Here is a 26,870-nt window from a genome sequence, read left to right on the forward strand (position 1 = left end):
GCTCCGTTCCCGAGGTCGGATCCGGGGAAAGGCGGGATTTCCGGTTCCTGACAGGGCGGGCGACTCATTTCCGTTTCCGGCCATAAGGCGAGTGAGGTGCTGACGAGAGGATGGAGGGTCTGGTTGGTCAGTGCTCGGCGCGGCTCTTGCAGCAGGTCAGGCCCAGGCTCAGGTGGGGCGGAGAAGGGAAAGGACGACGTGGCCAAGGAATTTAGCCCGGAACGCCACCGGCCCAGGGCTGCCCCGCAGGAGCCGGACTGAGACTGGGCCGTGGGACAGGGGGTGTGTGGGACGGACTTGGAGGAAACGGGACCCTTCCGCCGCCGGGGCGGCGTGGCGGTGGGGGAAGGGAGAGGGGCGTGGACGCGTAGAACTCCTGGCCTCGGATACTTGACTTTTTCCCGAGATCCCCCACTCGCAGTCCGTTCCTGCACGTCTGAGCCTGGGTCGGGCCCAGGAGGGAGGATGCTCACATCCTCCGGGATTCGTGTCCTCGCCTCCTGCGGAATCGACCCATCTCCAATTTTAGGTGTTAGAGTTAAAAAAGAAAGAAATAAAAAAGGAAATTGGTGCTGGGGACGGGAGAGGAGGGGTGCGGCAATGGAGGCGATCCTGGGGACTGGCGGGGTGAGGAGCGGGGGCGCCCAGGTTTCTAGGGGAGAGCCTCCGGGGTCGGAAGGTATACCTCGAATCTTCGTCGGAGCCCAGGCCATATGGTAGAGAGAGTGGGACCAGGGATCAGTTCCAGCGTTGTGGAAAACCCCAAAATTGAACTCGCTGAACTAGACTAGCACCATTGTAGTCTGAGCTTTGAAACATCCATAGTTTTGTCATGCTTTAATGGATCTGTTTCCTCCCTCCATATGGGAGTTCTTAGTCTGGACAGTCCTCAAAGTATCTTTGTTGTCTCTTTATCTGAATCAGTCTGGTAGTTTGGACTGCGCTTATGGCCATGTGTAATGCAAGTGGAGCCCAACACGCTTCCTCAAAAAGTTCATAGTTCATTTTAACTACAGTTCCTCAGAGAAGTAGCCCAAAGAAGGAAAATCACTAAAAGCTAATGAGGAAAGATGGGGGAGGGATGATCCAATCCTTTTATCTTAGCTAGGTAATTTGGGGGTGGATGTTATGCATTTGAATCTAAGCTATTAGGGTTTCACCAGCAGCTGTCTTCTGTTTTGGCTAAATCAATGCTCAGCCACTTGAAGTGGCTTCCCACCCTATCCCCCCAAAAATACTGTGTTCCCTGCATGTCTCATCTTAATATACTAAAGAATAAAATTGTTAGATCAAAGTAGAGTAGTTGATTAAGTATAGCTGAAGATCTTGCTTTTTTTTCTTCCCAGGAGAAAGAAATTAAGTTTCTGACTGCTGAAATTGACAGATTGAAAAACTTTGGATGTGTAGGAGTTTCTCCTAGTTTGGAGCAGTTGCGAGAAGAAAATTCAAAACTTAAGTACCGCCTGAACGTCCTCCAAAAGGTGGGTAAGCCTCTGCTGTGTCAATAAATTCAGGGACTGATTCTCAGTTCTAGATTTTAAGATTCATAAAAGATTTTGGAAGCACTACAGATGGCATTTGGAAAAGAGAGGAGTAAAATACTTCCTTTTCCCCAGGGATCAAACAGGTTACCTCTGGTCTCCTCAATTTGTGCGAACAAAGCAAAAGCTGATTTGTCTTATGCTTAGTGTCTTTTTATGGTTCTTTGAAGTGGCTCATTAAAATGTTTTGTCAACTCAGCATGCCTTCATGTAGCAATGGTATAATTACTGAGTTGAATACATTTTTAAATGTATATTTAAGATTAAGTTAAGATAACAATAGGCTTAAGCTTTCAAGTAAGAGGTAGTTTATTTTACCTGAATCAGAGGAGGTACCAGACCAGGGAGAGAGGGTACTTCCTCCAAACTTAGTACCAGGTCCTGATTCCAGTTCCAATACCCTAAATTGTTCTAAATGAAGTTATAAACTTATATGTAGTTATAAGTTACATATAGTTCTAAAAATGAAGTTATGTAATGCTACTGGGAATCAAGAGATCTGCTTTTTGGTTCCAGTTCTGCCACTTAACTATACCTATGTGGCATTAAGCAATTCATTTGAGTGTTCATAGATTACTTCATTTGTAGGAGAGGCAGCTCACTATCACAGGGGATAGAGCCCTGTACCTGCAATAAGGAAGACCTGAGTTCAAATTCTGCCTTAAACATTCACTAGCTGTGAAGATAAAATGAGATATTTGCAAAGCACTTTACCAACCTTAAAGCGCTATATAAATGCTAGCTATTTTTACAATCAAGTATTTTGACTAAAGTAATTGTAAGGTTATCTTCCAGCTTTAGATTCCAAGGTACCATAACAACTGACATTATTAGCACTTTAAAATTTATAAAGCCCTTTACATATATTTTCCTTTGAACTTCACAACAACCTGGTTGAGTGCTGCAGATATTATCTCTAATTTCCAGATAAGGGGCTTTCATATTCTACAGTTCTGCAAATATTTTTACAACATGTGAAATGTGTTCCCTTGAAAGTGGTAGGTATTCCTTTTTTTACTTCAGAGATTGTCACTTTCCTATGGTCATACATCTTAGTGTTATAAGCAGGTCCTCAGTATTTCTGACACTATATTCTGATACCTTCAGTATGACTAATGATTCTAATTCATTTATTTATTGGAACAAATTTCAGAATGGCTATTAGGACAGTGAACATTAAAAGAATTTACATACCAGTGTTTTATCTACTTTAAATCTTTAAATTAAACATCAGTTTCTTTATTCTGAATTATGGTCTTTTAGCCTTGGGGAGGAACTCAGTCCTTCCAGCGGGTGATCTCACTTAAATAATTGCTTTCCTGGTGATAAAAATTGAGTCAAAATTTGGTGCCATTATGCCAAGGACCTTATGTTTTTCCTCAACTGTAACAAAAAGAAAAATAAATTTGTATTTGACCCAGAATAAGAAGGATCCTGAGGTCAAATAAAAAAGCATTTACTTGTTATCCAAAACCCAATTATAGGTCAAGTCTATGAGACTTGAGTCATGTATAATGAGTGCCTACAGTACATACCTGCCCATTGGAGTTGGGGCCCTGCTTAGTCTCCACCCTTCAAAAGCACTTCTCATTTGTTTCAAATGAAAGAAAACTAAAAATACTCATAAAAGAAATGTGACCTTTAATGATAGATATGCTGTGGTATAACTAACGATTGGTCAAGAGGAGGTTTTGGCAACCTTTGGCATGCTCTGGAAAAAGTGAAAAGTACACAACAGCACCCTGATCAAAAAGCAACAGGATGAGAAGAGTATTTTTTTTTTAACTTTTCTATTATAAGAATAGGTTAGGTAAGGCAAGGCAGAGTTTATGCAGAAATAGCCAGTATAAAAGCAAAAGCATTGATAAAACTTCATTTCTCAAAACCTTAGGAAAAAAATAATCATTCCCAAGTTTAGTGGAAATTATATTTTAAGTAGAGTATTTAAGAAATAATGCATAGCTGTGACAAAAGGATTTTGGAACTTTAAAGAGTTGTTAAAAGCTTAATGAATAGACATTTTTGTGATTTTTGCCTTGTTCTGAGAGAGGTCATCTCTCTGATAGTACTAAGTCAAATATTAGAAGCTTTTCCGCTATTATTTTACTTTGCATTTAATTGTGCTAAATTTGCTTAGATTTGGTAAAACAACTTGCAGAGAAAATGAAAAATCATTAAAAGAACAACTGAAGAATTATCCATTTTTTAACAGCTTTTCTGTGGATATTTTTATAATCTTTGAAGCAATCTTTCTTAAAGTAACAAATTTATTTTCATTCTTATATTAAACTTATAAATTGACAAAATTGTGGAGTAGACAAGCATCTAGATAGTAACTGCGCACCATTTCTATCTTCTGCTCCTTTATTTGCTATTTGTGACCTTCCTTTTCCCCAAAAGCACACACACTAATCCTCTTCCTCCAGATGTTAGCTGACAAATGATTTAAAGCATTCCCCCCTCCAAGGTGTATTTACATTTTTAAAAGGAGAGTACTCCAGCTGCCCTCACATAACATAAACCTGAATTGTTTGGTTCAGACTGGAAAAAAAAAAATGAGGCTCTACACAAGCCCTATACACTTATACTAGCACTACCTGCCTCCATGGAGGAGCCAGTAAGTTAAGTGTATTTCAGAAAAATTTTCAACACTGTTTAAAATGAGTAGGGTTTCAAACCAAGGGCAAGTCTCCATCTGTTACCAGATTATCTTAAATACCACATAAATCAGAAAGTAAGGTATGCCTAATTTTAAAGTCCTATACATAAATACTAGCTAAGTTCTAATTATAGTATTACAAAACCGAGACACTGTATTAGTTAATGTCTTAGAGCTAAAAAAAAGTTTTAGTTACTTTGTCTGACTTAGCTAAATTGTTTGATTTAGATGAAATACGGTTTACTAAATCTAGGGAAAAGAAGGTAGGTGTGTGGGTGTGGGTGTGTGTGTGTATACACACATATAATAGATTTAAGAAGGTGTGTGTTTGTGTGTGTATGTGTGTACACACGCATGTATATGATAGATTTTCTCTCTTTCTCTCCAGCCCTTTTACAGAGTACTTTCCTCATTGCCTTATCCATTTCTTGTGAGTTTGACGCCATTTTTAGAAGTGCTTTCTTCATCAGTTCATCTTAGGTTCTGTCCCAAAAAAGTATGACTTTTATATCATAGTAGTAAACCTCTTAAGCAGCTAGTTCGTACAGTACGTAGAGGACTGGGCCAGAAGTTAGAGTCATCTTCAGGAGTTCAGGTCTGGCCTCAAACGCTAGCTGTGTCACTGTGCAAGTCACTTAGCACTGTTTACCTCAGTTCCTTATCTATAAAATAAGCTGGAGTAGGAAATGGTACTCCAGTACCTTTGCCAAGAAAACCTCAGTTGGAGTCACAGATTAGGATATGACTGAAAAATCGCTTTACAAGAAAAGTGAAAGTAAGCCTCTTTCCCTGAGTGAGTTTTATATTTCTGTCACTAAAGCACCTAGTTCATAGAACTATCCCAATTTGACCTCACTTGACAGTATATATTAGTATTTACTTTTTCTTCCATGTTTCTCATATCTTACTCAGTTGGGCTTAACAAATACTTTAATAATGGCTGGAATTTATATAAAAGGCATTTTAAGGTTTGCAAAGTTCTTTACACATTTTGTTAATCCTCAAACACCCTGTGAGATGTTATCCCCATTTTGCAGCCAAGGAAATGGCCTCAGAGTCAGTGACTTCCCCGTGGTCCCAGAGTTATTAGAAGTCAGAAGAAAGGTTCAAACACAGGTCTTCCTTATTAGAAGTCCAGGACTTTATGCACTTGGTCAGGTAGCTTCTCTTAAACCAGGTGCTGTGCGGATTAAAAAAGGCAGTCCTCTGTCCTTAATGAACATGTGATTACTAGGTAATTTTGTTGGGAAAAAAAGATGTAAATATGTGAAATAACTGGAAACATTATGAATGTTTTATAATGTGTAGCTTACATTTTAGTAGTATTTTAAGGTTTACAGAATACAAAATGAAATGTTCTATGGCATATTTACTCAATTTATATTAGATTCAATGTCCTAAGACATGTCATAATCAGCTTTGTTATTTCCTATTGAATTCTCCATTAAACATTAAACAGGGATTATAGCTTTTATTTAGTAGATCACTAACCATTGCTTAACAAATATTGTTTAAATGTGGAACTTTACCCAAAGGGCTATCAAACTGTGCGTACTCTTTGCCCCAGCAATACCACTAGTAGGTCTGTACCCCAAGGAGATCAGAGAAAAAGGAAAAAGACCCATATTTACAAAAATATTTATGACACCTCGTTTTATGGTAGTAAAGAATTGGAAGCTGAAGGAATATCCATCACCTCGGGAATGGCAGAACAAATTATGGTATATGAATGTGATGGAATGCCCTTTTTTGTAAGAAATCATGAAGAGGATGGTTTCAGAAAAACCTAGAAAGACCTATGTGAACTGATGCAAAGTGAAGTGAGCAGAGCTAGTACAGTCGGCACAGTAACAGCATTTTTTCCCTTTTGCTATTTTTCTTTCTTTTTTTCCCACTAGAACACGGATAACATAGAAATGTTTAGCATTACTATATATGTATAATGGCTATCGTATTTCTTGCTTTCTCAAGGGTGGGGGAAAAGGAGGTAGAGAGTGTGGAACTAAAAATAAAATTGAAATGAAAAAATACTGTTTAGTAAAGTTTTTTTAAGCAGTCCTCTAAGACAATTTAGTCTGCCTTCTCTTCCCATTCACAAAAACGTTTTAATTAAGAATATAATTTCCTATATCAACATTTTCTCACAGGCTTTAAGTAGTAAACAAAGTAAAATGACTAAGAAAACAAAAGAATCAAATTTAGACAGCTTTTTGTGTTGTCTGTCAGCGTTTAAATTTTCACCTGACTCCATCTGACAGTCTTGCTCAGGTATGGATACTGGCAGTAAAAGTAGTACTATTAACTGATAGGAAAGAGTCCAAACTATGTACAATATGGAGATAGTTAAATTTCCTTTCATTTCCTTCCTCAGTTTGTTATTTTGGTGAAGAGTTCATCCTTCTGTCTTGGCAATTCAATAATTTTTATGTTATTTTTTGTATTCTAGCATTTAATAAGTTATTTATGAGTAATCTTGCATTATAATTTTCGCTCTGGATATTGTGGGAATTTTAAATTCCTTAAGTAAGCAACTTTAGTTCCCTACTGTTAGGAGAAACTTACTTAAGCTAAAGGTCAAGTGTGTTCCATGAAGCACTGATATCAGATATTCCAGGAAATCTTAAATTGTGGCTGTGAAAATTCCCCATGGCCTGTGAAAAATCCCCAATCTTTGATTCTAGCCAGTTGTAACTACATAACACCCACATTGCTAGTAATAGATTGTGTCACTTTACTATAAAAGAAGTGCCTTGACAGGTGGGTCCTTGGAGCCTTGGACCCCATTTATGGCAGTTGCTGACTTTGCTAATAAATTGATTGTGCTCAGAACTTTATTGCCTCAGTTCTCTTATTCATAGATTTCAATCATGACAGTTGGGGAGCCAGCCAGGAAGCTGCATGGTAGCACCCTGCCCCTGAGACCTGTTCTCTGAGGAACCCCTTAGAGCACTCCAGTAGACACTTACAACCGAGGGTGCTCAGGAGGTCTGACTCCTTCTCCACCTCAGTCCTAATTCATCAAACTAAAGTAAACCCTAAATGGGAGAGTCTCACCAGCAGGACTTGAGGTATTTTTCACAGGTAAAAGTTCCCTATCCCAAAGCGAATCCCATTCTTTTTTTTATTATTATTAATTTATTTTTTATTTAACTTTTAACATTCATTTTCACAAAATTTTGGGTTCCAAATTTTTTCCCCTTTTGTCCCCTCCCCCCACCCCAAAACACCGAGCACTCTAATTGCCCCTATCACTAATCTGCCCTCTCTTCTATCATCCCTCCCTGCCCTTGTCTCCATCTTCTCTTTTGTCCTGTAGGGCCAGATAACTTTCTTATACCCCTTTACCTGTATTTCTTGTCTCCTAGTAGCAAGAACAGTACTCGACAGTTGTTCCTAAAACTTTGAGATCCAACTTCTCTTCCTCCCTCCCTCCCCACCCCTTCCCTTTGGAAGGCTAGCAATTCAATATAGGCCATATCTGTGTAGTTTTGCAAATGACTTCCATAATAGTTGTGTTGTATAAGACTAACTATATTTCCCTCCATCCTATCCTGTCCCCCATTACTTCTATTCTCTCTTTTGATCCTGTCCCTCCCCATGAGTGTTGACCTCAAATTGCTCCCTCCTCCCCATGCCCTCCCTTCCATTATCCCCCCTACCCTGCTTATCCCCTTTTCCCCCACTTTCCTGTATTGTAAGATAGGTTTTCATACCAAAATGAGTGTGCATTTTATTCCTTCCTTTAGTGGAATGTGATGAGAGTAAACTTCATGTTTTTCTCTCACCTCCCCTCTTTATGAGAGATAATTTGCCCCATTCCATTTCTCCCTTTCTCCTCCCAATATATTTCTCTCTCACTGCTTGATTTCATTTTTTTAAGATATGATCCCATCCTCTTCAATTCACTCTGTCTCTATGTGTGTGTGCGTGTGTGTGTGGGTGGGTGTAATCCCACCCAGTACCCAAATACTGAAAAGTTTCAAGAGTTACAAATATTGTCTTTCCATGTAGGAATGTAAACAGTTCAACTTTAATAAGTCCCTTATGACTTCTCTTTGCTGTTTACCTTTTCATGCTTCTCTTCATTCTTGTGTTTGAAAGTCAAATTTTCTTTTCAGCTCTGGTCTTTTCCTCAAGAATGCTTGAAAGTCCTCTATTTCATTGAAAGACCAATTTTTCCCCTGAAGTATTATACTCAGTTTTGCTGGATAGGTGATTCTTGGTTTTAGTCCTAGATCCTTTGACTTCTGGAATATCCTATTCCACACCCTTCGATCCCTTAATGTAGAAGCTGCTAGATCTTGTGTTATCCTGATTGTTTTTCCACAGTACTTGAATTGTTTCTTTCTAGCTGCTTGCAATACTTTCTCCTTGACCTGGGAACTCTGGAATTTGGCCACAATGTTCCTAGGAGTTTCTCTTTTTGGATCTCTTTCAGGCAGTGATCTGTGGATTCCTTGAATATTTATTTTGCCCTCTGGTTCTAAAATCTCAGGGCAGTTTTCCTTGATAATTTCATGAAAGGTGATGTCTAGGCTCTTTTTTTGATCATGGCTTTCAGGTAGGCCCATAATTTTTAAATTGTCTCTCCTGGATCTGTTTTCCAGGTCAGTTGTTTTTCCAATGAGATATTTCACATTATCTTCCATTTTTTCATTCTTTGGGTTTTGTTTTGTGATTTCTTGGTTTCTCATAAAGTCATTGGCCTCCATCTGTTCCATTCTAATTTTGAAAGAACTATTTTCTTCAGTGAGCTTTTGAACCTCCTTTTCCATTTGGCTAATTCTGCTTTTGAAAGCATTCTTCTCCTCATTGGCTTTTTGAACCTTTTTTTCCAATTGAGTTAGCCTATTTTTCAAGGTGTTATTTTCTTCAGCATTTTTTGGGGTCTCCTTTAGCAAGGTGTTGACCTGTTTCTCATACTTTTCTTTCATCTCATTTCTCTTCCCAGTTTTTCCTCCACCTCTCTAACTTGATTTTCAAAATCCTTTTTGAGCTCTTCCATGGCCTGAGCCTGTGGTATATTTATTATGGATGTGTGGGATACAGAAGCCTTGACTTCTGTGTCTTTCCCTGATGGTGAGCATTATTCTTCCTCATCAGAAAGGAAGGGAGGAATTATCTGTTCACCAAGAAAGTAACCGTCTATAGTCTTATTTTTTTTTCCCTTTTCTGGGCATTTTCCCAGCCAGTGACTTGCCTTCTGAGTTTTCTTTCCATCCCTACCATGCCTCCAGATCTGTCCAGCCAGCACTTGGGGTCTGAGATTCAAATGCTGCTTCCCAGCCTCAGGGCTTTGGGCGGGGGCAGGGCTGCTATTCAGTGTGAGATTAAGTTCAGCTGCTCAGGTCAGGGCAGGGCAGCCACACATCAGTTCCCTCAGGGGGTTTATGCAGAGACCTTCAACAATGGATCCTAGCTCCTGCCTGCTCTAGGAGCCTGGGTCTGTTAACACCTCCGCTGCTGCCTCCCGAGGGGGCCTGAGTTATAGGGGCACCCCACTCCCCTCTCGGCAAGCCGAGAAGACCCTCTCACCAACCTTTGGGGCCCGTGGGTGGAGGGACCCGCGCGGCCGCTGGAGATTCTGTCCCTGAAGCCCGCTCGGATCCGCTCCTTTGGTGCTTTGTGGCCAAGGCAGGGCTGGGCTCTGCTCCAGGTCCGGGGCGCAACCTTTTGCGAGAGGTTTTCAGGGCTCTCTGGAACAGAAATCTCCTCCACTCCGTTGTTCTGTGGCTTCTGCTGCTCCAGAATTTGTTGGGAGTTCTTCTTTACAGATATTTTATGGGCTGTGGGTTCGGAGCTAGAGTATGTGTGTCTTTCTACTCCGCCATCTTGGCTCCACCCCCCAGCCAATCCCATTCTTAAAAATAAGTTGGTTACCTGTTGACACTTTAACTTGTAGCAGCTTAGCGGCTGTCTTGAGCATGGCGCTGTGTTAGCAATCTCAATAGCGAGGGCTACCTTTTAGTACTTTTAGGGAGGGGACTCCCTATTAGGGCTTCCCGGGTTTCCTTTTGACATTTAGTCTGCCTGATCTGGTCCAAAGGCAAGAACTTTCGATTATTGAAGACTTTTAAGATTAGAGTCAGTAAAATTGTGTTGCTGGCTTTTTTTTTTTTGCTTAAAGTAAAAGAAGGAAAAACATTGCTAGTAAGTACATCTGTGTGTGTCTTATTGTATTACCTGTGTTTTGTGGCAAATACTACTAACTTCTTCCTTTTATCTCATTAGCCAGAAGAGGGGATGAGAGGTGGGGCATGGAGAATGTATTTTTCTGAAGAATTTTCAAAACCTTCCAAAAAGGAAATGTCTCTTTTCTCTCTCTGCTTTTCTAACTGTGCCAAGGTAGAAAGGCAGACAAGACTCAGATAAGAAGGAAGGGGATTTTATTCCCAGTTTGTAGAAATGTGTAACATGAACTAGAAATTAAAATTAGTGACTAAATTGTAACATTTTTACTATAAATTTCCAAATTATGGTAGAAACATCTTAGTAGATTCTAGAAGTTTGAAGAATCAGGTTAAGCACCTATGTTCTCCCTCCCCTTTACTAGAGGACAATAGAGGAACTCGATTATAAACAAATCTCAAGGTAGTCTGAAATGATTCAACAAGATTTAATTGTCTAGGGCAAAGTAGTATGGTATTATAATTTAATTACAGTCTAAAGTTGTGACAAATCTCATTTTTCTACTGTGAATTTCCAAATCATGATTTGAATGTGTTTATAAAGTTGAAATATTTTGGTGAGTTTTGATTTAAGGAAAAATGAGAATAAAACTGGAAGTTACATGGAAACAGCACTTAGACCTTATATCACTCCTTGGAGAGTGACAGATTATACTGCAAGGAAGGAAGGTGATTTCACTGGTTAGAGAGGACAGCTCAAAGTTTAAATTTATCTGATACTTACAAACTGCCTACTATTAACTCTTTCTTGACCATGAAAAGAGAGAAGCTTGTCTAAATTAGGAGGCAGTTTAAAAATAAGTAAAATTTAATTTAGAATAGTATTTGTTTTATCATGATATTTGCTTCTGGTTAGCCTAAGCAATTTAATACTGTGAATGCTATAACTTTATAAGAAATTAGAACGAATTATACATTTGTAAGCCTTTAAAAACCCAGAAAGGTGATGGTCTTACAATTATTTAGTTTTGTGTAATAAAACTTGCACTAAATTGTAAAGGGAAAAGTTAATTGGAGCAAATATAATTCTACAAATAGTCTGGGACAAAAATTTGAAGATTTTTAAAATTAAAATTTGCAGTTTAAAATCATGTGGGTGTACATGCTCACCCTCTGTCCTTGAAAGGGTGAATACCAACCTTTAGGGTCTCCCAAGAACCAAGATGTGTACTTTACCGACGCTTTTAAAGCATTTAGAGGGACAAGATCAAGAAAACAAAAGGGAATGATTTGGTTCATTGAATGATTTTTGAGCTAAATAAAGTGGGCCCTCAGATTTGAAATGTTAACAGTAAATGGCCTTTGGGAAATTCAAGGTTCCAAATATAACTATTTGAGATTGTAAACCTGAACTTGATTTGATTGAAATTGTTTCCTGCAACTAAAATTTGTGGCCTTATTTGCAGTGAGATGTGTTCTCCTATTGGAATATTGTCTCCTTTACAGATTAGGAAACTGAGGTGTGGTAAATCTGTTTACCTCAGTTTCCGTAATCTGTAAAGGGGATAATAATAATAGCACCCACTTTCCAGAGTTGTTGAGAGGATCATATAATTGTGAAATGCTTGGCATGACTTGTTCAGAGGGTGAACAGTGTAATATTCAGACCTTATAAGAATTTAGTCGGACAAAATGTTTCTTTGGTAATGTTCTACTGCTTAAAGATTGCTTTTCTAAATTCACATTGATTCCATTGTCATTTAACTTTTTAAGATTTCATTCTTTCCTTATAGAAAAATTTCAGTCTTTACTGTTTAACTGCTATGTAATGTTAACTAGCAAATTGTTATGTACATTTAACATACATTTAAGAAATTCAAAATAACTGAAAAATCAAAACCTAAACATTTTAAAATACTCCAGAAGACTTTGACTCTATAACTCTTTAAATTAATCTTACTCAGAAAAAGCCTATCATGTTGTAAGCACTATTATAAACATGATAGGAAAATACTCTGTATTTTTCTTGAATACAATCACTATAGAATGCCAAAAGTGATTTTCTACGTGAAATATTTTGGAAGTATATTTAACTAGATTAATAACCAGTAATAAGTTTTGTTTCATGTTTTAAATACATGACATTGTGAATATGAAATTTTTTTTCGTATTGTGAAATTTGGGGAAACGTATCAGACTCATTGTTGGATTCTAAATTGAACTGTTTAAAGAATGTGATCAAAATATTGGAAGACTAAAATACTTAATGAGGTATATTTTGCTTTAAATTGGAAAATAATCATAATGACTCACTGTTATGTGTAGTAAAATCTTCTTAAAGCAATCTATGTCTATGAAGGACCTTTTACTTGGGTGAGGTCATAAATCTGATCAGCCCTACTGACAGCATAGTTTGAAACCCTGAAGTTCTGCAGTTGGAGCAACAAGGATTTTATCCCAGCCAAAGTGCAGACATTTACAAATTTAGCTAATAATAGAAAGAGAATTTCAAATAGGATTATTTGACTACCACTTCCGAAAATTATAAAGATTTTATCTGTTAATAAATGAGATGTATCTTAAATGTTTATTCTTAGGACTGGAAATTTAAAGTAGCTAAGAATTTTCTTAAGGGTTTTAAGCCAACCATTCACTGTATGTGTGAAACTCTAGAATGTACTTAAATCTTATTTTGTAAATGAAAGATAAATGAAATATACTTATTTGTGCAACATGAGAAAATAATAACCTAGCCCTAAGCTGTAATTAGTGAACCTTTGCTATTTGAAATTTTGTGGGACTATAATTTGATATTGTTCTGAGTTTTGATTTCAGGTATGAGTGTCTGAATTGTCATGAAACCAGGAGTCCACTATTCAAGGGGGATGCCATGTGCTGCCCAAAGACAGCACAGTCTGAGAACTGCTACAGGTAGATTTCTGTGCCAGGGAAAATTTGAGGGGACAACTTGACATAGGCTAAGGTAGGATCCTCTTGATTCAGCTTCCCTATTGTACAATTTCCTTTCTGAATAGGAAAGTTTCCCACCTGGTTAATTCTGAGCATGGCTTTTGATACCCTGTGAATAATGTGGGACTTTATTATATGGTTGGCTGTAACATATGACTCTTGCCTGGAATCAAAACAGAACTAAAGGGAGTTTTTTCCTATGGCTTATGTCAAGTCACTACCTTTGAGGGGATAGTCTTGATAATGTAATCATGCCCCTTTTCTAGTTCCCCCTTTCATAGCCCATTTTTGTACACAGGGCAGAGGAATATGTTGTTGCAACACTAAATCCCTCAATTAATAGATTGATACTGAAACATCTGAATTACTGTACTAGGGTATAATTCAGATTGCCTCAGTAAGATCTTTTATACTTGCATCCGATTATAAGTGTGAGAGATCTTGCTGTTTTCAGTTTGGATTAATAGTCGCCTTAATATCCTGAGCAACTAATGCATTCCTTGCTTTTCCCACCCCCTTGCTAATAGTTGTGTACTCATGTATAGGAGTGAGTCCTTCAAGTATTTCATTCTTTCTGTATGTACATGAATAATGTTATACAGGATGATGTGAAGATAATGTCCTCAAAAGGAGGAAATTAGATAAGAATGTGAAAGTCATCTAATTAAATGGAGTAGTAAATTTTGAAAAAGCAACAGAATCAAATTGTTTTCTCTGCAAATTAAGAATATATGATTGGCTTTCAAATGTTTCTAATAGGATATACAGGCCCTTGAGTATGTTTTAATAACAAGTTCTCAAAATTGAATTGAGGATTTTATGTATAAAATTGCATTGATAATTGACATGATTTTCCTATTTTGAAGTCTGGTAATTTTAAGAGACAGAAGGGCCCATTTTCCAAGTCAGCTTCTCAGAGAGTGTACTAAATCGTATTGAGCCTTGTTACTGGAAAATGTAAGCAAGCTGCAACGAATGAACTTCATGAAACAGGAACTGCAGGACAAACTGGGCCTTTGAACTTTTCACTACACGACTTTCACCCTGAAGATAATGTTACATCAAGAATTTCTAGTGGACCAATGAAACTCAGTCCTGGGAAAGGCCATTCTAAGTATTGCTAACTACCCTGGGACATCAGGGGCTCAAGATGAAAATTCTCACCATAATCCAACAATTAAATATGCTCTCTTTATTTTAGGTCTCATAATTGTTTTCTGGCTTATATTAACTGTTGTTCCACTTGCAGTACCAAGAATTTCTCAAAATTAACTAATCATGAGTATTGCTAATTGGCTTTATAAATATAAATTTAACTCAACCTTTTCTTTGTTCTGTAATTATTATTTTACCTTTAAAGATTTTGTAGGAATGATACAAGGGATGATGCAGGGTTCATTAGATATTGATGATTTGTTTTTTACTATATTTTGATTTATACTTGTGATGATTATTTTATTTAAGTGATACATTGAAGATGCACATCTCTTCAAAGGTTCATAGAGGGAAATTGTGGAATATTAAACTTTGAGATACTACTGTGTTTCATTAAGTTTAATCAGGCTTAATCAAGTTACTATTCTCCCTCTCATTATGTAATTTTCAACTTTTTGAGTTTTGCAACTTTAGTTCCTCATTTCCCTCTTGTAAGTCACCCACTCTTAGGAGAAACTTAAGATAAAGGTCAAATATATTCCATGAAACATTGATGTCATATATTCCCGAAAAATATAAGTTGTTGCTGTGCAAATTCCCAACATGCTGTGCAAAATTCACATTCTCAATTCTAGCCAATAGTAACTAGATAATACCCACATTGTCTAATAATAGATTGTGTCATTTTACTATAAAAATTGTCTGGTGGGATCCTTGGTTACTGAGGAGGCTTGGATCCCATTTGTTAGGAATTGCTACTTTTGCTAATAAATTGATTGTGCTCAGTTTATTGCCTAAGTTTCTCATTCACAGATTTCAACAAGACAGAGAATATCCTAGTTCCCAATTCCATAATTTCTCGAACCTGTGATTAAGTGACTGTCTGTAAAACTATGCATGTCTGTCTATCTGTAACCATGCATGTCTTGTTGAGATACCAGGTGTGCCAACACTGGACCTCTAGTTTATGTTGTCTTTTTCATTTTTCCCTAACATTAATTCCTTTAAATTCTATGAATATTGTATGAGTTTATATTTGGGAGCATATTGCACTTTGTCAATTTATATTTATTTCTCTTTCCACAGAGTCTTCAAGCAGAAAGGAGTAGACCAACTAAAAGCATGATTAACATCAATAGCCGCCTACAAGAACTCTTTGCTTCTGCTATTAAGTGTGCTTATCCAGATTTGGAAAATCCTCCCCTGATAGTCACACCAAGTCAGCAACCAAAATTTGGGGATTATCAGTGTAACAGTGCTATGAGTCTCACAAAGGTACTATGTTGAAATTAATTATTCTGGGTTATTTAAATCTTGGACAGGAACATATACATCCTATGAGCAAAAGATTGCAAAGTGTTTGCAATAGCATCATAACTGTCTTTGAGTTCTAAGTTTGTCCCATTCGTCAAAAGTACCTTTTCCCAATACCTACTGTAGTGCCTGGCCCATAGTAGGCACTTACTAAATAAATGCTTATTGATTGAATAGGATTTTTTCCCCCAAATTGATTTCTTAAAGAGAAATCTTAAGGTTTAGGCCTATGTCCTGTTTACTCCATTAGCAGCCAATATGTTTGCCAAAATAAATTTGTTTCCCTTTACCAAGAATCTTTATTGCTTTTCCTCATAGTGAAATGAGCAACTGTGGAAAGTATGACCTTATCCTTTCTATTTGGACATCCATCCATTCATCCATCCTTTATTTAGTATATTGGGTCTGATACTGCTCCTCCTCCTCCCCCATTTTATTTAGGAACAATGTACATATGAATATCATAGCATAAAATTTTAAATTGATCATCTACCAGGTACCAATAGCTTCAGATATCTAACCTGTCATTGCTATTTAAATAAAATTGATTTGTAGTCTGGGTTATCCCTGTGATGATTAGCCATAGATGATCCTTCACATTTTTTTTCCTCCAAAGATTTAGCACAATTTATTGTTGCATGAATTTTTCCTCAGTTTTGATAATTGCTCTTAACCATCCTCTTCCTTCTCTCACCCTCCCTCCCTACTTTCAGTTCTTACCTAGTGAGTCTGGTATCTTTACCTGAATTGTATTCCATATTCTAGGTTAAAGTTTAATATTATGAAGCACTATATTTTAATTAATGCCCAAATGTTTTAATCACTAGTATTCCATGATGACTTGAAAATGAGAGATGTCAACAAAACAGAACTGTAGAACCTTAAGGATGTTGTATTACTAAAGTAACAACAGCAGATGAATTGTGTGTTCCACACATTTTCACTGCCTCATTTAAAGTGGAGAAATTATATAAGCTGACATAAAAAGAGGCTAGGCTTCACTGGCTTTGCTTTTTTGGTGGCACTTACATGAAAAGAACTTTTTGCTTTATGTAGGGTATGTCCATGGATTTGCAAGAAATTTGCTCAGTTGCGTAGAGTATTAAGTTGCCTTTTGTTGTGTTACAGATGCTGCTCAAAACCAAGGAAGAGAAAGTTAACCCAAGAGATATTGCAGAAAATATTGCCAGACACCTTCCAGACAATGAATACATTGAAAAAGTTGAAATTGCTGGTCCTGGTATGATTATAATGTCATCTTTTTAAAGGAGAAGTACTCTCACTCGATTTCCTTATTGAGTCAGCAAGATGAGTTCAAATCCAGTTTTAGGGCAAAACACTGAGTAGTAAGTTAAATAAAATGTGGTTAGTAAAAAGGGCTTCCAGCTAGGATATAGGAATCATTTGGCTGCCAGCTGGCCGTATGATTTTAAGTTGGTTGTTTCAGCCTTCGTGCTTATTTTCCTTACCAGTGAAATAAGAAATAAATAATATTCATTTAACTTCAGGAATGATAATAGATACAAAATATTTGGTATTAAAGTATTGTTCAAAACATAAAGTAGTGTGTAAGTGTAGGCTTTTATGTTATTGAGTCATAGATTCTAATGATATTGCCTATATTATAAATATGTAATGATACTATGTTTTATTAATTGTTTTCTTACAACCAGAATCATAGGTTGGTCATGGGTAAGAAACCTTGTTAATCAGGCAATTTATACAACAATTGATACACCATCATTTAAAAGAAATACCATTAGCTTACATTCAGAGGACTTGGGTCCTTTAGAACTAGACTTTTTTTCCCCATGATCTCTGACTGGTTATGTAAACTGTGGCAAGTTATTTGATCTCTCTGAGCCTTAGTTTCCTCATTTGTAAAATAGAAAAATTGGACAAAGTGATCTGTAGTGCTGTTTACAGCTCTTAAATTCTTTAATTCAGAAACCCCAAGTGGTAGCCATATTTATAGTTCATGGTTTGAAACACTTGGACAGAAGCAGGGTAAAATCTTGAGTTTGCTGCTGACATAGCCTTAATATTTTTAGAAGCCATTCCAGGGAGATCTGATGAGTTATCAATGACAGAAAACTGTGGTCTTCATTTATTAAAGGGTATCAGTTTTTAATGAAAATATACATTTTTCTCAGCTATAGGTATTTTTGTTTGATTATTTGAGAAGAAAACTATTTGGGTGCCAAAACTGAGGTCTGTAACGTGCCTTTTATTTTATCCTTTCTTACTATTAGGTTTTATTAATGTTCACCTAAGAAAAGATTTTGTATCCAAACAACTGACTAATCTTTTGGTGAATGGAGTGCAGCCGCCTGCTCTTGGAGAAAGAAAGAAGGTACCTATTGTGCATAGCATTTTTATATTGAAGTATTGTTTTATTGTACACAGTAGTAAAGAGCTGCCATCATAACTTGTTATACCTTGCACTTTTCTGCATTGAGGTTTCATCATTTAAATTGTTGTGATATGATGGTGAATGGAATGTAAAATCACTATAGCCCTTCTTTTAGAATACTGATAATTCCATCATAATCACAAGTATGAAATGGCAAATTTTATTAGAAGTAATTTGTGCTTTTATCAGTTCTACATTTAACAGTAAGTACTCTTAAAGGTTTAAGGTCTAAAATAAGAGATTACACTTTAGTTATTAAATAAACAACAGTGAACTTATGGAAAGAATAAGGCTGTATATCATGATTTCAATTCTTTCTGTACTCTACCACTGAGCAAATGTGAACAATAACATTTTCCAAGCCCATCTCCCAGGTTTCTTTTAGATATAAAGTGAGAAAATACAAAGGATAGTGCTTGAAAAAGTTAATGGTTAGCTCAGCTCAAGCTCTGCTTTTTACATGAAGCCCTTTCTCTCCAGCTGATTGTGCTCCCTCTCTACTCTCCCTCCCCATCACATCATTTTTATTTTATATATACTTATTTATGTACATTCAACAAAATGTAAAGTTCCTTGAGAACAAAGATTTTTACTTTTCTATCACCCCAGTATCTTTCATAGTACTCAGTACTTAATTAGTATAATAAATGTTGGTAATAATGTAAATTTATGAAGAGGTTTATATGTATATTAATGAAATTAAGCTTTTCTGTACAATATTTTCTTTGGTTTTTCTGTCCCAGATTATAGTCGATTTTTCTTCTCCAAACATAGCTAAAGAGATGCATGTAGGCCATCTTCGGTCAACAATCATAGGAGAGAGCATGTGCCGACTCTTTGAATTTGTGGGTTATGATGTACTCAGGTAGGTACCACTTTCTTTCATTTTGACATTTCTGTTGAAAAGTAGAAATTTCATTTGAAAATGGGGCTTTGTCTACACAGTACCACTGCAAGTGTACTTTTCATCTCGCTTCTCTTCTTTTCCTCATACCCTGTATTTTATCGTACTTATCTGAGTACAGGTTGTCTTTTTAGTAGGATGTAAGCTTCTTGATGGCAGAGATTCTTTGATTCTTATATTTGTATTCTTAGCACATAGCATAGATTCTTTCACATGGATGAATGAATGAATTTTTCACTTAACCTCAGTTATTTGGACCTACTTGAATTCCCTGAGCTATCACTATCCAGGCTAGCTCCATTATAGAGATAATGCAGTCTCTTGATAAGTTTTGCCATTAACATATCAGTATGATTTACTAATTTAGTGATTAGTTTAGTTGTTATAAAAGCCTTAGAGTTCTGTAACTTGATATAGATCATTTAATTAAAATGTCCATAACATGAAGAGGTAGCATGATGCAATAGAAAGAATCCTAGATGGAGAACCTGGGAACTCAGGCTTCAAATTCAGACTCCCACAAACGAGTTGTGGAATCTTGAGGAAGTTATTCTCCTTCCCTGAATCTCAGTTCTTTCTGTAAAATGTAGGCAGTCCAAGATCCACCTTAAAAGTGGTATTGTTTTTGGTTTTTTGCTAACCAGGTTAAATCACGTGGGAGATTGGGGGACACAATTTGGTATGCTCATCGCTCACCTGCAAGATAAATTCCCAGATTACGTAACAGTTTCACCTCCTATAGGTGATCTTCAGGCCTTTTATAAGGTATGCATTACCAGTTATTTGTTCATTGTCTCCCTCCTTCTGTATGACATTAAATCTCTTCAGGATCTAATTTCAGATTATTTTTGCATTGTTCATAGTACCTTGCTCAGTTTATACTCTGTGCTCCTGTCCAGCTAGCTGCCTTTTTGATTTCCTATGTATTACTTTGTATAGGGGGCTAGGTGACACAGTAGATAAAACTCTGAATTTGGAGTCAGGAAGACCTGACTTAAAATCTGATTCAGACACTTACTAGATGTTCGAAACTGGAAAGTCCCTTTATTCTGTGCCTCAGTTTCAGTTGTAAAATGAAGGTAACAGTAGTGCCCACTTCACAGAGTTGTGAAGATCAGACAAGGTAATATTTATTGTAAAGGTCTTTGCTGTGTAAATGCTAGTTATTATGCTAGCTATTTCTTACATCTGTGCCTTTGCATGGACCCCCGTATGTGGAATGCTTTTCCTCCTCACCTCTTGATTCCTCTTGGAACCCTTAACGGCACAGCTCAGCTCAGGTACCACCTTCTGTAAGAAGCCATTTCTGATTTCTCAAATTGTTATTGTCCCTTCATGCCCCCAAATCACTATTTTGTATATGTCCCCTATTTACTTTTGCATTTTTATCCCTTGACTGAATGATATATAACATGTAATGTCTTGTTTACTGATCTTATAAGTCTGAATATTGAAATTAGTTTTTTACAGTGATACTAATTATCGTAATAATTGAAATATGTTTCAAATCACTTTACTAAAATGATTGCATTTATGTTTATGTAGCGATATCCAAAATTGTCTCACACCTTCTTTTGGTGTTTGTCTGGGTAGATTGTACTAATCAGCTTTGCAAACAGAGTGGCTGAAACTGAATTGGCATAAACATGTCACCTTACTAACCATTTTTCATATTGGTGTAATATTCAGTCACCCAGATCAACAAATGTTCTGATGCTTTTTTAAATAACCAAGAATAAGTTTTCCTGGTTCAAGCAAGGTTATTTCCTCAAAAACCATATGTGAAACAGGGAATAATGTGGAATTTCAGCTTCTTGATACAAGTCATATGTCCCCCTTTTTTTTAAACCAAGTAAAAATTATTTGAGGTAGGATTGTGAAAACTGGGAAAAGAAGATGAAAAGCAGAAAAATGTAAGATTTTGTTACTCACCAAAAAAAGTAACAAATATGTTTCCTTCAGCAAATATACTTAGGATATTTTTTAATATTAAGTACAGTCTAAGTCCTCAAGATTATAGTTTTGGAAGTTCCTTGATCTCCTCCAGAATTGTACAAATAGGCTTCTAGATTTTTTTTGTTAACTCAGGAATCTAAGAAGAGGTTTGATACTGAAGAAGAATTCAAGAAACGTGCATACCAGTGTGTGGTTCAACTCCAGAGTAAAATGCCAGATATCACAAAAGCTTGGAATCTTATTTGTGATGTGTCTCGCCAAGGTGAGCTTTGGGGATTCATGATATCCAGTGTACAATATTTTAAGTAAGATCTTAATTTTATAGCCTTCATACAGTTGTATTGTGCTGTGATGTGGTCCTTTATCCCATTTACTGTCTAGAGTCAGTCTTACGAGGAGCAAATGTGAGCCCATTGTTTTGTACCACCTGAGAAATTTAGAATTGTTTATCATTTTATACTATGCTTTTTGTGCAAAAAAAATTCTCAGCGTTATATCATCATATATTTTCAGAGTGTTTTAGGGGGTGAATAGATATAGTATTCAAAGTAAAAATATATATTTTAGAAATGACGTTTTACCATTATTCCCTAATTTCCCTCTTAAGCATATTTTTGTATGTTTCAAATTTTACTTCATTGAAGTTGTACTTTTTCTAGATTAGAGATGTTTTATCTTTTAAATTATCACAGATAGACCCATTTTATTTCTCTTGAGCTAATTTTCTTTGTTTTTCTTTTAGAGTTCCAAAAAATCTATGACGCTTTAGATATTTCCTTAATAGAGAGAGGAGAATCATTCTACAAGGATAGGATGTCTGATATTGTCAGAGAATTTGAAGAGAAAGGTAAGTTGTATGCCTTGTAACTTAATAATAAGGCTACCAAGAATTTGAAAGTGTTTTAATTTAGATTATTGTTTTCAGAACAGTGACAAGACTCACTTTTGTTATTCTCATATCCTCTCATACTTTTAGTCTTTTTGCAGGGAATGACATATGTAAACAGACCACATAACAATTACATCAGGTAGTCAATCAAGAAGCATCTATTAAATGTTTACTTAGTATTCTACAGTGAGAAGATAAGTCAAAAAATGAAACAATCCCAGCTTTCTAGCAGCTTACATTTTGTTGAGGTTGACAACATGAATGTATTTAAGCTTACACAAAATAAATACCTTGTAGTTACAGGTAAAGGGCCCTACTAGTTGGAGAGAGTAGGAAAGGCATCCTAAAGAAGTAGAAGGTGGTACTCGAGGTGATAATAAGGGAGATGAAGGATCTTGTGCAGAAGAGATGAGGTGGGAGTTCACTTCAGACATGGAGAAAGACCATTGCAAATCCGTGGAGACAAAAGATGGTTGTACTTATTTGTGGAGATTAGAAAGTTAGTTTGACTGAACCATAGAATTGGAAGAGATTGATTTATAATGAGGTTGAAAAGATAATTTGGCAGAGCAATAAAGAGCTTTAAAAGCCATATGGATTTTATAGTTTGTTATCTTAGTGGGCCTAGGAAGCTACTGGAGTTCATAGAGTTTACGTGGTCATATGCGCTTGAACTAATTGCAGTACAGGATTGTAGATTGCAACAAAGAGAAACTTCAAACAGAGTGATCAATTAGGGGGCCTTTGAAGTCCAGCCAAGAGTTCATGAGAGTCTAAAATAAGTTGGTATGAGTATAGAAGTCAAATATGAGAAGTTACAGAGGTGGAAACAGAAAGATTTGGCAACAGGTTTGCATAAGGAGGAGTGAGAAATCCAGGCTAACACTGAGGTTACCAGCCTAGGAGACGGAGAATAGTGATACTTTTGCTGGACTAAAAAGGGTCTAGAGGCTATATACCCAAGTCGAGTCACTGTGGCTTGAAGGGGAATGGGGTTCCAAATAGTAATAGTAGATAGTAGATACTCAACAGTGATACCATAGTTAACATAAGGAATTGGCTTCCTCAGGTCAAGGTGGGTAGAAGATCCTAAGGTTTAGTTTCAATTACATTGGTTGAATATTGTGGTGATAAAAATTGAGTTCTTGAGAATCAGTAGCTGGACAGGGAGTTATGGCAGCTTCTGTGCCAGTTATTGTGGTTAAGAGTAGAGTTAATGGAAGCTACATAGAGCTGCCTAAACAAATCCTGGGTATCTTAGAGCATTGAGTTGCAGAATATTTCCTCCCTAGAGCTGAAAACTGATGGAAATTCAAAAAGTGATGAAAATGGAGGAAATTAGAATACTTAAGTATTCAAATTCCCTTTTAATGACACTTTGTGGCCTGTGAAGGAGGGAGATGGCACCTGGAGACTTAGAGTAGATGAATAAAAGTATATTGATTGCTGCAGCCATTGTGACCTTGTGAAAGCAGTGGAACAAATAGTCCTAGATCCAAGTAGTCTGGCAAGTGGTATAGAATCATTGATCTCACTAGTAGTATCTTTTCCTCTGTTTACAAAGCTAGTCAGGAACTGTTTTATTTTTACCTGGGAAGAAAGGAGTTCACTATAACTGCATCAGTCTTTTTTTTATTTTTATTTTTTAATGTTTAACAATCACTGCCATACAATTGAGATTTTATCCCCCCCACACCTGCCCCCCACTACCCCCCTCCCTCCCCACGACTGCATACAATTCTGTATAGGTTCTACATATACTTTCCTATTGAGTATATTTTCACTATAGTCATGCTATGTAGTCGGACTAAAATAAATGGAAGAAATCATATAACAAATCAAAACATGATACACAAAAACATACACATACACAAACATGATCTGCTGCATTCTGCGAATGACTTCCATATTTCTTTCTCTGAGTGTGGAAGGCATTTTGCCTTGGAGAACCACTATTGGGATTTTTTTTTTTTTAAGAAGTTCTTGCGTTATTACGAAATTCCAAGTCTACCAGAAAAAACTCTCGCACACTGTGGTCGTTGCTGTGCACAAAGTTCTCCTGGTTCTGCTCCTTTCACTCAGCATCAGGTCATATAGGTCCTTCCAGGCCTCTCTGAAGTCTTCTTGTTCATCATTTCTTATGGCACAGTAGTACTCCATTACATTCATATACCATAATTTATTCAGCCATTCCCCAATTGATGGGCATCCCCTTGACTTCCAGTTTTTGGCAACTACAAAGAGTGCTGCTATAAATATTTTTGTACATGTGGGACCCTTTCCCATTTTTATGATCTCTTGGGGATACAGTCCTAGTAGTGATATTGCTGGGTCAAAGGGTATGCACATTTTTGTAGCCCTTTGGGCATAGTTCCAAATTGCTGTCCAGAATGGTTGGATGCGCTCGCAGCTCCACCAACAATGAATTAGTGTTCCAAATCTCCCACATCCTCTCCAGCATTTATCATTTTCTTGTACTGTCATGTTTGCCAATCTTATAGGTGTGATGTGGTACCTCAGAGTTGTTTTGATTTGCATCTCTCTAATCAAAAGTGATTTAGAGCATTTTTTCATATGATTATAGATATCTTTAATTTCTTCCTCTGAAAATTGCCTGTTCATATCCTTTGACCATTTATCAATTGGGGAATGCATCAGTCTTTCTAAGCGTTATTTGAATTCACCATGTTGACAAAATATAGACTGAGACTTCTGAGAGTCCTTTTTCTTTCTTTAAAATTTTATTATTTATTTTTTGTGGGGATTTTGTTGTTGTTTTAATTTTGAGTTCTGAACTCTCTTCCTTCATCCATTGTGAAGGAAAGAAATGTGGTGTCAGTTGTAAATGTGAAATTGTGCCAAACATTTCCATGTTAGCCATGTTGTAAAGAAAAATAAAGTGAGAAAATTATGCTTCAGTCTGCATTCAGACTCCAGTACTTTCTCTGAAGGTGGATAGCATTTTTCATCAAAAGTCCTTTGGAATTGTTTTGGATCATTATATTACTGAGGATAACTAATCAGGGATGGAAAACCTGCTACCTCTAGGCCACATGTGGCCTTCTGGGTCCTTGGGTACTGCCTTTTGAGTCTAAGTTTTACAGAACAAATCCTTTTATTAAGGGGATACGTTCTATGAAGTTTGAATTCAGTCAAAGGGCCACACTTTAGGACCTGGAGGGCCACATGTGGCCTCGAGGCCACAGGTTCCCAACCCTTGACTGCTAAGTCATTCACAGTTGGTCATCTTACAATATTGCTGTTATTTTATACAGTGTTCTCCTGGTTATGTTCATTTCAGTTTGCATCAGTTCATACAAGTTTTCCCAGGTTTTTCTGAATGTATCCTACCTGTCATTTCTTCTGGCACAATAGTATTCCATCACAATCATATATGGCAACTTGTTCAGCCATTCACCAACTGATGGACTTCCCTTCAGTTTCCAATACTTTGCTACCACAAAAAGAGCTGCTACAAATGTTTTTATACAAATATACAAATTCTTTTGCTTTTTAAAAAACATGTCTCTTTGGAATACAGATCTAGTACAGTATTACTGGGTCAAAGGATATGCACAGTTTTATAGCCCTTTGGGCATAGTTCTAAATTGCCCTCCAGAATAGCTGGATCAGTTCACGTCTCCACCAGCAGTCCAATAGTTTCTCCAATATTTGTCATTTTCCTTTTCTGTCATATTAACCAGTCTGATAGGTGTGAGTTAGTATCTCAAAGTGTTTTTGATTTACATTTCTCTAATCAATAGTGAGAGCATTTTTTTACATGGCTTATTAGATAGTTGTAATTTTTTCATCTGAAAATTGCCTACTCATATCCTTTGACTATTTATAAGCTGGGGGATGACTTGTCTTCTTGTAAATTTGACTCTATGTATTTGAGAAATGAGGTATTTATCGGAGAAACTTGCATAAAAATTTTCCCCCCGTTTTCTGCTTTCTTTCTTCTCTTGGCTTCATTGGTTTTATTTGTACAAAACCTTTTTAAGTTAATGTTATCAGAATTGTCTATTTTATATCCTGTGGTCTTCTTGATCTCTTTTGGTCATAAATTCTTCCCTTATCCATAGATCTGACAGATAAAATTTCCCATGCTCCCCTAATTTGCATGGAAATCACCCTTTATGATATCACCCTCTGTGTTTAAGTCATGTACCCATTTTGACCTTATTTTGGTATATGGTGTAAGGTATTGGTGTATACGTGCTTTCTAGTTTACCGAATAGTTTTTGTCAAACAGTGATTTCTTGTCCCAAAATCTTGAATCGTTGGGTTTATCAAACGCTAGATTACTGTCATCATTTACAGCTGTGTATTGTATACCTCATTTATTCCACTAATTTGAGGTCTGGTATTATTAGGCACCTTCTTTCACCGATTCCCTTGATACTCTTGACCTTCTGTTCTTTCAGGTGAATTTTGTCATTTTTCTAGCTCTTTAAAATAATTTTTTGGTAGCTTGACTAGTATGACACTCAGTAAGTTGATTTAGGTAGAATTGCCATTTTTATTATCTTGGGTTGACCTACACATAAGCAGTTAATTTATCTCCAGTTGTTTGAACGTCTACTTCCTAAGGACAGCACAGTATTCACCCCTATATTGAGGGTGTAATGATGGTACTGAGCCAGATGAAACCACAGTGGCTAAGGACAAAATACTGGCTTTTTTAGAGACGGAATGGGAAATCAACATTTCCTCTCCCCTAACCTCCTTTTCCACTAACCCAGTGAGTCCATACCTATAAGAATTTATTAGTTGAGGTTTTTTTGTTCTTGTTCTCTGATGGCTCTGCCAGTTATGAGAGAGGTTTACCCAACTAGATTTTGGGAGCCATTAATCCAACAGGAAGAGCCAAAAATACTCTTGAGGAATTGGGGTCATGGCAAGATCTCCCAGTGGACTAAAATGTCGTCTGTATGGCTG

The 26,870-nt window shown here is 36.7% G+C and overlaps 1 protein-coding gene across 5 annotated transcripts in view; it reads left to right on the forward strand.

Moving 5' to 3' along the window:
- Positions 1-26,870, forward strand: part of RARS1 (arginyl-tRNA synthetase 1) — a 36,878-nt gene that overhangs the window by 520 nt on the left and 9,488 nt on the right. Inside the window, exons 1-9 of one of the 5 annotated variants that reach the window (XM_072630918.1) lie at positions 24-155; positions 1,347-1,481; positions 15,540-15,728; positions 16,896-17,007; positions 18,020-18,120; positions 18,924-19,045; positions 19,729-19,849; positions 21,173-21,302; positions 21,783-21,887. In XM_072630918.1, the coding sequence (XP_072487019.1) occupies positions 111-155; positions 1,347-1,481; positions 15,540-15,728; positions 16,896-17,007; positions 18,020-18,120; positions 18,924-19,045; positions 19,729-19,849; positions 21,173-21,302; positions 21,783-21,887 (1,060 nt within the window). In that variant the 5' untranslated portion in view covers positions 24-110. Of the gene's footprint in view, positions 1-23; positions 530-1,346; positions 1,482-13,163; positions 13,312-15,539; positions 15,729-16,895; positions 17,008-18,019; positions 18,121-18,923; positions 19,046-19,728; positions 19,850-21,172; positions 21,303-21,782; positions 21,888-26,870 lie in introns of those variants that run through there. The other 4 variants (XM_072630920.1, XM_072630921.1, XM_072630919.1 and 1 more) reach the window with 4 other exon arrangements.

The sequence above is a fragment of the Notamacropus eugenii genome, chromosome 1, assembly GCF_028372415.1.
Source record: "Notamacropus eugenii isolate mMacEug1 chromosome 1, mMacEug1.pri_v2, whole genome shotgun sequence".
NCBI lineage: Eukaryota > Metazoa > Chordata > Mammalia > Diprotodontia > Macropodidae > Notamacropus > Notamacropus eugenii.